The sequence below is a fragment of the Littorina saxatilis genome, linkage group LG3 (assembly GCF_037325665.1).
Source record: "Littorina saxatilis isolate snail1 linkage group LG3, US_GU_Lsax_2.0, whole genome shotgun sequence".
In the NCBI taxonomy this organism is placed as follows: Eukaryota; Metazoa; Mollusca; class Gastropoda; order Littorinimorpha; family Littorinidae; genus Littorina; species Littorina saxatilis.
Window position 1 is genome coordinate 69675059 of NC_090247.1, and position 13415 is coordinate 69688473.

A 13415-nucleotide genomic window follows, 5' to 3' on the forward strand; every position below is an offset into this window, starting at 1 on the left:
GAAAACCTATATGACTGTTTTTTGTTATTTTTCTCTCTGTTAATTCACCAGTGGCTATGTAACATGTGTTACAGAAATGCACCGGTGTAAGGGTTAACATTTTATTTTTCACCAAGAGAATATAATTCATTATATGCGGGATAATGTGCGGGGGGGGGGGGGGGGGAGGGGTGCAAACAACATTTTCACAAGCACATAACCAACAAAATGACATCGCATGCGCAGCACACAAAGTGCGTAGCACGGGTACCACTAGTTATTATTTTTAAAGCAGCCAAAATGTGTGTTTTTTTTAAAACAAAAATGTATTTACACTTTCTCACACAAACTTGTCGTTGTTTTTTCTGCTTCAAGCATCTGATTGCTTTCTCGGCTTGCACGTTTTCCTATGTAATATGTTGTACAGAGTAGGTACCTGTCTAACGAAATAACTGAAAAGAAACATGTATACACCTAAAATGTTTATTTTTTACCCTTCCACTTTATTGGACATGTCTGTTTGTGGGTTTTTTAAACACTGGATCCTTAAAGGTGTTTTTTTTTTTATCTTTGTTCCTAGCACAGGCACACAAATAAAATGTTATAATTTTTTTTTAAACACAAGCAACCAAAACGTGTTATTATTTTAAACAAACATTCATTTACACGTACTCACACAAACAAACTTGTCGTTCTTTTTATCTACTTCAAGCACAATTATGCTCTTTTACCCCGCTTGTACGTTTTCCTTTGTCTGTTGTACAGGTTCGATACCTGCCTATGATAGTCAGCAGTCCAACAGACACATCGACGGTTCTTGCCATACATTCAGGTTTCAAGGGAACTGGAACTGCAACACATTGTCCTCGTTTTTGACCAGGCCAATTTTGCGAAAGCACAGGTCATCAGGTGGCAAGACCCAGTCTTCAGGGAGACCCTGATTCATTCCTGACTTTGAACATGCAGTGTACAAAAACTTTGCTGATCATGTGTACATTTTTCATTTCAAGATCCTATGTGTGCTGAGTGTGCATAGAACGGAAACTTTGTAGGTGTGTGCATCTTCCCCATATTCCGATGAATGCTGAGAAACTTTGCGGTACATATCACACTTTGACCTTGTGTCAACTGTTCCGCCGCGCCTTTGCTTAAAGGCACAGTAAGCCTCCCGTAAACCATCACAGAGCTCCCCGAGCGTCTACATACAGTACAAGCATACTTTCATTTGAACGCTCACCGAACGGGAACATCCTGGCTGCTTTCTGTCGAGCGTGAGAAATTTTCAAAGAATTTATTTTCGTGGACTTGCTTCTCTACAACAATGGCGCCTCGTTTTGGTGCTGGACGGCTGTTATGAATATTCAACTACCGGAAATCACGCCAGGACAGTAAGCCTCCCGTAAATCATCACAGACACTGTCAAGCTTTTACACACAGTACAAACACCCTTCCATTTGAACGCTCACCAAACGGGAACATCCTAGGTGCCCCACGTAAAGAGCGAGCAATTTTTAAAGAATTAATTTTGCAGATTGTCTCGAACACTTTTTGGACCCATCCTGAACTCAGGTCAAACATGAGTTACTTCCCTTCGGGTCTCATTCTATCGATGTAAACTGGCGATAGCCGTGGATCGATGATTATCAAAATGTTTTTGGACCGTGGTGCGTTTTAAATTTTGCGCTAGACCTAACTTTTAAAATCTAAATAATAAATTGACAGCTTGTTACACAAACATTCTTTGATCATAAAAGAATTCTTTTTTCATCAAGACAAGATCAGTACAATTCGAAGTTGTGAAAGTTTGAAAAAAGAAAAGCCCGGAAGCAGGGTCACAAGGGTCGTAGCAGACGACGGTTTATGCATATCGCCGTTCCTCTCAACAGTCAAAAGCCATCGCTAGAGTTCTTGTGAACCACAGCCGTTTGTTTCGTGCATAAAAACGTGCTATTGTAAATAAGCTCACATCGAGTCGCATTCAAATGACTAACTGACGACTACATTGTGAAAAAGGGAAACTGGGTCACACGGGTTCACGATGGCTCAGGGGTAAGATAAACCACGCAAAAATAAATTCTTTGAAAATTGTTCGTTCTTTACGGAGGGTACCTAGGATGTTCTCAATCGGTGAGTGTTTAAATGAAAGGGTGTTTGTACTGTGTGTAAAAGCCTGACCGTATCTGTGATGGTTTACGGGAGGCTTAGTGTGCCTTTAAACTTGCGGATAATGCAATTATCTTTATTTGCCAGTATTTGATGGTAGGTTCTATTAATATTCCCTTGAAAGTCAATCATATAGTTTAAAGAGTTTTAAGTGTCTGTTTTGTACAGTTTGCAGCATGATATTAGGGATGTTCCTACAAATTCATACATGTATACAGGACAAAATTAATGTCCTCTAGCTCTTCAACATCAATAGGACATCATAATTTTGTGCAAAACACATTCCATGGAATGGCTCCAAAATCATACGCTCAAGGAAAAGCTTAATATTTTCTCACACACACACACACACACACACACACACACACACACACACACACACACACACACACACACACACACACACACGCACACACACACACACAGTCATATACAAAGAATATTTGTGCTTAGATTGTTTTATAATCTAGTTTGAAACATGTTCAGCTTTATTTGATCTTTGGCAGGCTTTAGTTAGGGTTTTTGGTGGCATATTTCAGTGAGCTTCGTCAAAATGTAATACGTAAGAGCGCTGAAGTTTTGTATAGAAAGGAAAAGTTAACGAATTTTGCGCCGTTTGAAGGAATGGAGTTATTTTCGCCTACAGAATTCCTGTGATTAACTAAGTTGTGAAGGGCAGTTGACCGTTCTACCAGGGGAGGGTTTGCATTATGTTGGAGGTACTGTATATATATATCATCCAATTTCAGTAAATATTGGTCACAAATTAAATCATATATTCAATGTTAAGGAACAATAAACATAGTGTGCATAAATTGGTTTATTGATATATGGCACACAGCTCCACAGTGTGGTTGTTTTTTTAGAAATTCAAACACAATGAACGCCAGAATGTTTTGAAACATAACTGTGCAACATGTCAACACTGTATCTATAATACTTCAAAAAACATCACAGGAAACGCAAATTTTGTGTAGGCGTCAAAATGAGTATGTCAAAATTGACACATCAACTGTGTAGAAATACGATATTGGCACTAATTACGACAACAAATTCAAAATGTTTGACAATATTGAGGCATTTATGTATTAAAATAACACATTATGACAGGGAAAATAGATTTTTTGTCAAAATCCCAGGTAGTACTGCCACCTTAAAGTTGATTTGAAAATGAAAAAATAAACAATACATTTTTAAATATTTGTTTTAATTTTTGTTTAATTTTTTGTTGAAAGAAACTTCTTGAGGTGTGACTCTAACACATGCCCCCCCCCCCCCCCCCCCAAAAAAAAAAAAAAAAAAAAAAAAAAAAACAAGGTTTTTGTAAAAAAAAATTGTAAAATGAATAAAAATTGATTTCGGCAACTGTCTTTTTGTGACTGACACTGGGCGATTATACCCACTTATGTTGCAATTTTCCAGAGAATGTGCAATACTAAATGTGAAAACATTTTTGTTTGTGACTACACATACCATGTCATGAGACAATTTGATGTCAAATCATTGTACCCTTTTCGAGACAACGGAACTCATTTTCTAGGCTTCTTATGGAGCCAGACCCTGTGGTCTTATCCTGTAAATATTGGTACTGACAAAAAGGCCCCAGCAAGAACTAAACACATGGTACTTTACAGCACAGTGTAGCTTCCATAACTGTTTTCTGGCCTTATGCTGCAGTCAAGTTGCTAGGTCGTCTCCCAGCCCAATACTGTGGAAAAGAACCATGTCACAAAGCCCAAGGCTGCGTGGCGACGACGGGGCGGAACTGTGGCATCAAGAAGCGATTCCCTTTCAGTGGTTGTGTCGAGGTTGGCACAGTACTGCGGAAATTCGTTGCTTTCCAACAGCTGCTGGGACCTTGCGCTCAGGTCATTCCAGGGTGTGTTGGGGGAACACATACTGGTCTCCACCTCGCCACTTTGACGCATGTCGGCTGAAATAGTAAGCAGTGCAGGTTAAACATACCATCCTTCCAATGCAACGGTCTCGCATTGCCAGATTATGTTGAACGGACGTTAAACACCACACAAATACTTACCACGTAAACGTCCATGTAAATCACCAGAATTAATATCCACGCTTTTACATTGGACAGCAAAGCGTTTCTGCTTTGGCCCACATACAACAACAACAACAACAACAACAACAACAACAACAACAACAACAACAACAACAACAACAACAACAACAAGTCGCGTAAGGCGAAATTACTACATTTAGTCAAGCTGTCGAACTCACGGGATGAAACTGAACGCACTGTAATTTTTCACGAAGACAGTACAGCTTCGTCAATCCCCGCGTGAAGGAAATCGCTCACCTCCCACGTGCAAAACGTAGTAATATTGACACGCCAGATTAGCGCAGTAGCGTATTGTCCTAAGCAGGAAAGCGCGCTTTTCTGTATTCTTGTTAACTTTCTGAGCTTGTTTTGAATACAACATATCATATCTATATGTTTTTGTAATCAGGAAATGATAAAGAATAAGATGAAATCATTTTTGGATCGATTTCTTACATTTTAATCGTAAGATTAATTAATCTATTTTCGTTAATTGTGATCACATTTTAAGAGTAAACATAACATATGTATATATTTTTAGATTCAGAATGTGATGAAGAATACGATGCAATCAATTTTAAATCTGTTTGCGAAAAATCGATTTTAATGACAACTTTAATGAGCAAACTCATTAATTAATTTTTAAGCCTCCAAGCTGAAATGCAATACCAAAGTCCGGGCTTTGTCGAAGATTACTTGACCAATATTTCAACCAATTTGGTTGAAAAATGAGAGCGTGACAGTACCGCCTCAACTTTCACGAAAAGCCGGATATGACGTCATCAAAGACATTTATCAAAAAAATGAAAAAAACTTCTGGAGATACCATACTTAGTATCTCTCATGTCCAGTTTCATGAAGATCGGTCCAGTAGTTTTTTCTGAATCGCTCTACACACACACACACACACACACACACACACACACACACACACACACACACCACGACCCTCGTCTCGATTCCCCCATCTACGTTAAAACATTTAGTCAAAACTTGACTAAATGTAACAACAACCACTAAAAAAAACAAGAAATTCCTTCGAGGTAGGAAAAACACCCCCGTTGGTCAAAGGGAAATAACCATTCTCACTGCACCCATTCTCACTGCCACCAACTGAGAAGGTTATTTCCCTTTGACCATGAATATTTTTCTCTATAAGTCCTTGTAGAATCTTAATCCACCAATAACTCCCTAACCGTGTGTTTGACTGGTCCCAATTTTTCGTCTCAGGAATGTATAGAACCTGTTCACCAAGTTTGGCGACGATCGGTCCGTTCATTCTTGAGATCTATATGCGAACACAAACACACAAACAAACAAACAAACACATCGACCGAAACCTATACACACCCCTATACCGGGGGTGTAAAAATACAGCCTGGCAACTGTATGAGCAGAGTTGAAATTGTTTTTGCTGAACGTATTTCGTATCTGACACCAATGTCAATTTGCAAACTTGATTCAGTCAAAAGTTCCGATATATATTAATTATATGAGCGCAGAAAGCTTGTGATTGTTGGTATGTGTCCAAGGGGAAGAAAGCCCTTGAAGGATCTGTCCGGCTTTTTATGATAGTTTACTAGAGAAGAAATGTATAATTATATCCTAAACAGCTGAAGAATATTTAATTATTTTATACAAATCTGGTCAGGACAAGATTAAACACCGTAACGCTCATACTCGCACACACGTTTTACTGTACGGAATTCAGATTGAATGGCTGAAAGCCCATATTTTCCAAAAAAATTAAACTGGTTGCAGCTGTGGTCTTGACGATCAAACCACAGATCACGTCCTTAGAGAGCCAAAGAAAAACCGTGTGGCCAACTGCAGTCCCCCACCGCTGCCAGCTGTACGGAAAAAAGGAGGACCTGGAGAAGATAGCATCATTTGTCTCGCTGTCCCGGTCTAACAGTAGAGACGTGTGATCGACAAGAAGAAGATTGAGTGGCTCACCAGCGAAGAGTGTGTCCTCGTTCAGAGTGAAGCTTGTTTCAACCGAACTTCCAGAAGAAGGGTCGATAGTGATCGTCTGATTGTTCCTCAGACTGGCTGGCATCTAGGAGAACAAAGTCACTTTAGAATTTACCAGTAATTTGATTATCAAAATGCTGTTTTGTAAATGTCTAAGTGTCTTGGATTAGCCCAAGAGCTAGAGTTCGCGTTGGGGGTTTGTGGCCTTAGAATTAGTGTTTGGACGTTTAATTATTCACACGAAAATGCTGTGTTGGGTAAGTCTTTTAAGATAGTATTTTCTCCAATGGTATAAACTGTGAAATGCTCCCACTGGACCGGCTTCACGTTCCGGTGTGACGCCGTCATCCCGCCGTCATATTACGAGTTTCGGCCTCGTTGATCTTGTATAAACTCCACACTGAAGAAGAAAAAAAACTTCGATAGTACTGATGAGCGACCTTGGGTACCTTACATTCATGGGGCCAAATTTGTCCAACCAATTTTTTGTATTTAACTTAAAAATGTGATTCATCCTAAAATGTTTCCCTTATCATTCAAGGGACGTAACCACTCGGTACACGTTTTCGAAGAAATCGATTTTTTGGGTGAAATATATTAAATTTCACAACCAATTTTTTTCACATGCAAGAAACTGACATGCTTTTCGTCATTAGATAATTTCACTTCATTCATTTTACCGGGAAACAACATTTCAGTTTCGAGTATAAAGGGCCAAGATGACGGCGTCACACCGGACGTGTTTGAACAGTTTACAGAGACAATAAATCCAAAACCAATTTTGATTGATTGCCTCGCTTGTGTCTTCTCCCCCAGCGGCTGCACCTTTTGCAAGCTTAGTCTTTTTTTGTTGAATTATTATTTGCTTGTCTGCATGTGCACTTAAAAGACCGCTGGGTCGAAATATCCGTGCTTGTAACGTCTTGTTTTATCAATACAAAACGTTCCAATACCTTTCTATAGAGACAACAGTTTTCACGGAATCGCCCCAGAGACACTCACTGGCACACACACACACACACACACACACACACACACACACACACACACACACACACACACACACACACATACACACACACCACCACCACCCTTTGTCTCGATTCCCAGTCTATGTTAAAATATTTAGTCAAATCCTGACAAAATGTAAAAAGAAAGAAAAAGGAAGAATAAGAAGTGTTGATATGATACCAAGGGGATGAAAGACTTGTTCTTCAATCCAAAATACACACACTATCAATTGCTATTGTGCAGCGAGTGTGTGTGTGATTGTGCATCTCACCATGAAGGCTTGATCCACTCTGACAGTGAACACACGCGGGTAGCGGTTGCCCTCTGTTCCCTCCGCAATCGCCGCTCCTCGAAAGACTACAAACACACACACACCCACACACATACACACACACACACACACATTTACAAACAAACACATACAGGTAAGCACACACACACACACACACACACACACACACACACACACACACACGCTTATGCAGGATAGATATCTTTACTGTTGATCGTGTTCTGTCTCTTGAAGCACATTTGTTTCTCGAAGAGACGTTATACGTACACAACTTCCACAATACTGTCTGTATTTAGAGCCTCGGAGGATGTTATTTATTCTTCTTCTTCTTCTTCGTTCACGTTCACTCATGTTTTTAGCACGAGTGGATATTTACGTGTATGACCGTTTTTACCCCGCCATTCAGGCAGCATACGCCGATTTCGGGGAAGGCATGCTGGGTATTTTAGTGTTTCTATAACCCACCGAACTCTGACATGGATTACAAGATCTTTTCCGTGCGAACTTGGTCTTGTGCTTGCGTGTACACACGAAGGGGGTTAAGTCACCAACAGGTCTGCACATAAGTTGACCTGGGAGATCGGAAAAATCTCCACTCTTAACCAACCAGCGGCCGGGATTCGAACTCACGACCTCCCGATTAGGAGGCCGACGTCTTACCACCACGCCACTGCGCCCGCCATGGAGGATGTTATTGAAACAAGTGCTTTGATACTGTATTCCCTGGGTGAGTTTGATGACCTGCAGATATGACCGCCAAGTCAGCTTGACCAAGGTCACTGCTGGGTCGTGTTTGGGTCAACATTGGGAAAATCATGATTTCTTAGAATATTGTGTAGCTAGAGCTTTGTCATTTACTTACTTATAGGGTTTGATTATCTCCAGACACTGAAAGTCAGGATGACCCTCGTCAAATTTCAAGTTCATTGCATAGTCGAGTTCGGGTGTTTAATGGAAAAGTGTCAAAATCTGGAAGTTTTCTGTTTTGTTTTGTTTTGTGTTTCGTTTACTAGCAGCTACACTGAGCTTAAATGTGTTATCTCAACTACATTCATCGATCAAATATAATGAAGAGTGTAAAATTGAAAAGAAGTCGAAGTACACCGTACGTGAAGTGTCACATCTTTAGTTTGTATTTGTTCGTTTTCCGGCTTTGTTCTAGCTGTATGGCTGTCTGTCTTTCTCACTTTGATCCTTTCTTTCTTTATTTATTTATTTCTTGCATCTGTTCGTTTCTTTCACCTTTCTTTGCTTCCTTGTTTAAGCGATAGCCTCTGCTTCAATTTTAATGGGTTCAGCGGATCGAGCTTGCTGCGATAACCTCGGCTTCACCCGCCTTGAATAAAGTATTCGATGCTGCGTAATTCGTGCAGTTGTGTCAGTGTTAATGATAACGCGATCACGCGCATATAACTGGAGAATTGTTTTCAATTATATTGATAAAAATATAGCGTAGATATGTTCTATCCCTGCGCGCGTGTTGTAATGTAAATGTGTTATTGATAACTGATAACCTCAATAAACACCAAACAGAACATAGATACCACCAGGACAGAAACTACAGCTCAAGGTTTTCAAACTGGTTGTCAAAAATGCTGATAACCGCAATAAGCTGCATTCCGAACAAAAATTGTCAGTTAAAATGAAACCAGAGACATAGATAGAATATGTCTCTGATGAAACTAAGAGGTAGCCGTATCAAACCGCTCCTTTTCTTTGTTTGTTGACCTGTCTGATTAGCTGCACCTTCTTCTTTTTCTATGTGTGTGTGTGTGTGTGTGTGTCTGTGCGCGTGCGTGTGTGTTTGTGTGTGTGTGTGTGCGTGTGTGTGTGTGTGTGTGTGCGCGTGTGTGTGTGCGCGTGGGTGTGTGTGGATGTGTGTTTGTGTGTGTGTGCGCGTGTGTGTGGATGTGTGTGTGTGTGTGTGTGTGTGTGTGTGTGCGCGTGTATCTGTGCGTGTGTGTGTGTCAGTGTTTGTTTGTGCGTGTGTGTGTGTGTGTGTGTCTGTGCGCGTGCGTGCGTGTGTGCGTGTGCGCGTGTGTGTGTGTGTGTGTGGATGTGTGTTTGTGTGTGTGTGTGTGCGCGTGTGTGTGGATGTGTGTGTGTGTGTGTGTGTGCGCGTGTGTATCTGTGCGTGTGTCAGTGTTTGTTTGTGCGTGTTTGTGTGTGTGTGTGGGGGGGGGTATGTGTGTGTGTGCGTGTGTGTGTATGTGTGTATGTGTGGTTGTGTGTGTGTGTATGTGTGGTTGTGTGTGTGTGTGTGTGTGGTTGTGTGTGTGCATGTGTGTGTGTACGGTAGCCACAGGTATATTGTTTGCGGGTTAACAAATGTAAAATTCAGCTTTTAGTAACAAATTTTTTAAAACAAAAAACACAGAAATAGTAGTATTACTTACGAATGCTTGAATCGCATAAGGCGGCAGGAAAATAACGTGTGACACAGCAGGCGCCACAGAAAGCAACACACGCGCTGAGAAGGACCAGACGAAACATCATGATGACTCCTGGATTAAACTCTGCTTGACTGCTGGAAACATGTTCAGAAAGCGATGTTTTGTCAGTGGTCACAGTGAGTGCGTGTGTCCCTACTCAAATCTGCTTCCTCCCCGTGAAAATCATCATGTAAGTCAGTAGGTCCGTCCATTATTTTCTCATGCGAGAAGAGCATTTTACTCACATAAATACCAAAAACTAAAACTACCTAACTGAATACCTTAAACGACGGTCTTCGTGCTTTCTTTTTAGAACAGATTTTGTAATTCATGCATATTACTTATTATTGTGTCATTATTGATTTGTATTCTTTTTTATTTTATTTTTAAATTTTGTGTGTTGGTAGGAGAAGTGTGAACATGCCAGTGTTGTGCAATAAGGACAAAGTGAAAAACAAAAACTTGTGTAACAATATAGACAACTTTGTAGACTTCTCAGAGGCGGGTAAAAATCAGTTGAGAGGAATAGACTCAATAGTACACAAACTACTGTAAGCTTGTCAAAAGCAGGACTGTGAGAGTTATTTCTTCTCGTCTTAAAAATGTCACACTATGTATCGATTGGAGATTGGATTTCCCTTCTTTGAGTCATGTGACGTCAGAGGCCGACAAAACTTTATAATTTGGCTTTTCAGGTTGACCGAAACTTCAAAGGAACTCAAAATAAAAACGTCATGTGTTTGATTGCATACATGTGTGTGTGCTGTTCAATGTCAAAACAACAACAACGTGAGTACATGACGTGTGTTTTGTAGTTCCTTTGAAGTTTCGGTCAACCTGAAACGCCCAAATATGAAGCTTATAAATGTGTTTGATTGCATACATGTGGATTGCATGCATGTGTGTGTGTGCTCGTTCAATCGTCAAAACAACAACAAAGTCATAAGTACCTGAAAGGAATTCGATCGATACATAAATGTTATTTGCGTGTTTGACCAAAATATGACATTTTACACAGATCTCGACAGTCATTGTTCACCTCGACCGCTAGCGCGGTCTCGGAGACCAATGACTGTCTCGATCTGTGTAAAATGTCATATTTTGGTCAAACACGCAAATAACGTATAATATTTACGCATACAAATTACAATACTGTATGTTTGCTTAACTTTCAGATAGGATGTTTGTTTTTGTCTGCTACATTGCTGAATAAAGAATACTCCAAAATTCAAATTAAAAGTATGACATGCATACCTAGTACCTGGTTCGTGCGAAATCGGTCCTCCGGTCTGCAGAAAACTTTGTTCAAAGAATAAACAGTTGAGTTAAGAATTACCGTAACTGTAGACTTGTCTCATATGTGACAATTGTGTAGACTGCACTCTGCCAAAGAACAAAGCGCGCAATAAATGTAATCAGTTTCCACAGAGAGCAATAACGTAAAGGTCACCTGATAACCTGATAAAGGCCGAGCGGAAGCCGAAGGCCGCGCCTGACACGTTTGAAGGCAAGTTTTGTCTGTTTTCTAGGTATTGTTTGATTTATTTTGGGATTTAAGGTAAGCTACTGATTCAGCGATGACTAACTTTGTTTCTCGATGCATAACAAGTCAGGGAGCGGTTGATATTTACCCGTACATAGCCTTCAAAGCTGATAATGTCGGCGATCGAGCACCGGAAATGGCTGTTCGATGGGTTTTGCAAGTACCGGTAGAATTTCACCAAATCAGCTCGTATTTTGTATGGGTACGGGATTCTAGAGGACGACGGAGTCATAAGAGGTGCAAAGAAGAGCTATTTGGGGGTAGAATAAATCTTCTGAGCCAGTAGATAAGAGAAGGTCATATTTGAGAGATGCGCGTAGGCCGAGACAGCAGACTAATCATTCGTCACGTTTTGATCAGAAACATAGCCTCTAGTTTTTATGAATGAGTGTTTTTAATTAAAACAATCACGAGAACTCTTTCGCTTAGCCTTAAATTGTTATCCTTGTAAAATAAAGTTCTCTCTCTTTTAGTTTCTTTTTGGCCTGTTGGCAAGTCTTCTCTCACTCGTTGAAATAATAGAAAACTGTTGATAACACATGGTACCCGTCATTTACAGGTTAGCTCAGTTCAGTGCTTGTTTTAAATATAAGGCTGCATAAACAAATCTGTGAGGTCAATCACCCCAGGTGTTGACGGGACAGTCGAGTAGCAGTTATCTCAAAGGGGGGCGGGGGGGGGGGGGAGTGAGCGCAAGGGCAGCTAGCTGATGGCGGTGCCATTTGATGTCTGATTCGATCGCAGGGACGCATCGGCCGTAGTTTGGGGTGAGGAGGGGGGTAGCAGCAAATTTTGCCGGGAAGCGTCGTTTTCCGCTCTGTGTTGCGGCCCGGGTTTGGGGAGGGGGGGGGGGGGGGGCTATTAGCATCCCCTTTCATGTCTACTCACCGGGGAGCGGGAGGGGGGTGCCGCGGCAAGGATTTGTACGCCTTCAAGGAAAGTGTGAAAGAGCAGCCGCGAATTGTATAATATAGCGGACTCTGCCGCTGGTAACTTTGCCGGCCAGCCGACTAAAGAGGAAACTCTCCAAAGGGATCTATGGCAGCATAGTAGCACCAAAAGTAAAATTACTCATTTCATTGAGGTCTTATACAAGCACATGTTAAGACAAGCAATTGTAATATACCTGTGAGTCTTAGTAATATCCACATATTATACATTTACTAAAATCTCCAGAAGTTACAAATATCTGTGATAATATAAATGTATGTGCATTTTCTGTAGCCGTTTCTGTTTGTTTTTAGATCATGCAGAAACATGTTTTTTACAAGGAGCAAGATCCGAGAAAACAACCGGTGCATTCTCCCTGTAATCAGGCAAACCTGACGCCCACAAGTGGACCTACATGTTTGAAACAAAACAAAACATTTTTGTGGGTTGAACCAGATCCCTTCTGCTGCAGGTATAGAAGTAAATATTCCTTTTATATAATTTTCCTGATTGCATAACAGCCTCAAACGTTAGAAATAGTCATAGTTGTCCGTTTATATAGGTAATTCCGCATTAATATTTATACATGTCATTGGTAATTAGTACATTATCAATGTGGAAGTGATATATGTAATTTGTACTTGTGTCGCAATTATGCCGTCATACTATGGTGTCCCCTCCACTGAGGCCAGGAATCTCACCCCCAACCCCCCTCCCCCTATGGTATCAGTGCCCCCTTAGCCCTCATGTTTACACATTTGTGTGCTAGAGACGTAAAGAGCAGATGTTCTCTTGTGTCTCTCTCTAGCTTGCAAGGATGGATAGCCTGGACAGTCACGTTTTCTAAGGGATTTGCAGCGTGTTTTCACAGACATTGTGCCAGCCGAGGAGAAGTCTCTTTAGATTTTTGCCATTGGCGAAAGATTTGCCACAATGGTGGCTAATACGGCCGGAGCAGGAACGCCTGACTACCCCCCCCCCCCCCCCCCCCCCCGCCTGTGAGACATTGTGTTTTATCACCATGGGTCCGTC

General features: G+C 40.9%; 1 protein-coding gene and 1 long non-coding RNA gene across 2 annotated transcripts in view; both read right to left on the reverse strand.

The window, feature by feature from the left end:
* The window catches only part of LOC138963126 (uncharacterized), a 154160-nt gene that overhangs the window by 75122 nt on the left and 65623 nt on the right, over positions 1-13415 (reverse strand). The window lies entirely within an intron of this gene.
* Positions 2997-11261, reverse strand: LOC138963124 (uncharacterized). The gene is made up of 5 exons (XM_070335147.1): positions 11247-11261; positions 9875-10005; positions 7458-7543; positions 6158-6260; positions 2997-4075 (listed from the first exon to the last, which is right to left on the reverse strand). Exons 2-5 carry the CDS (start codon positions 9972-9974, stop codon positions 3828-3830), a joined length of 537 nt encoding a protein of 178 aa, XP_070191248.1. The 5' UTR covers positions 9975-10005; positions 11247-11261; the 3' UTR covers positions 2997-3827.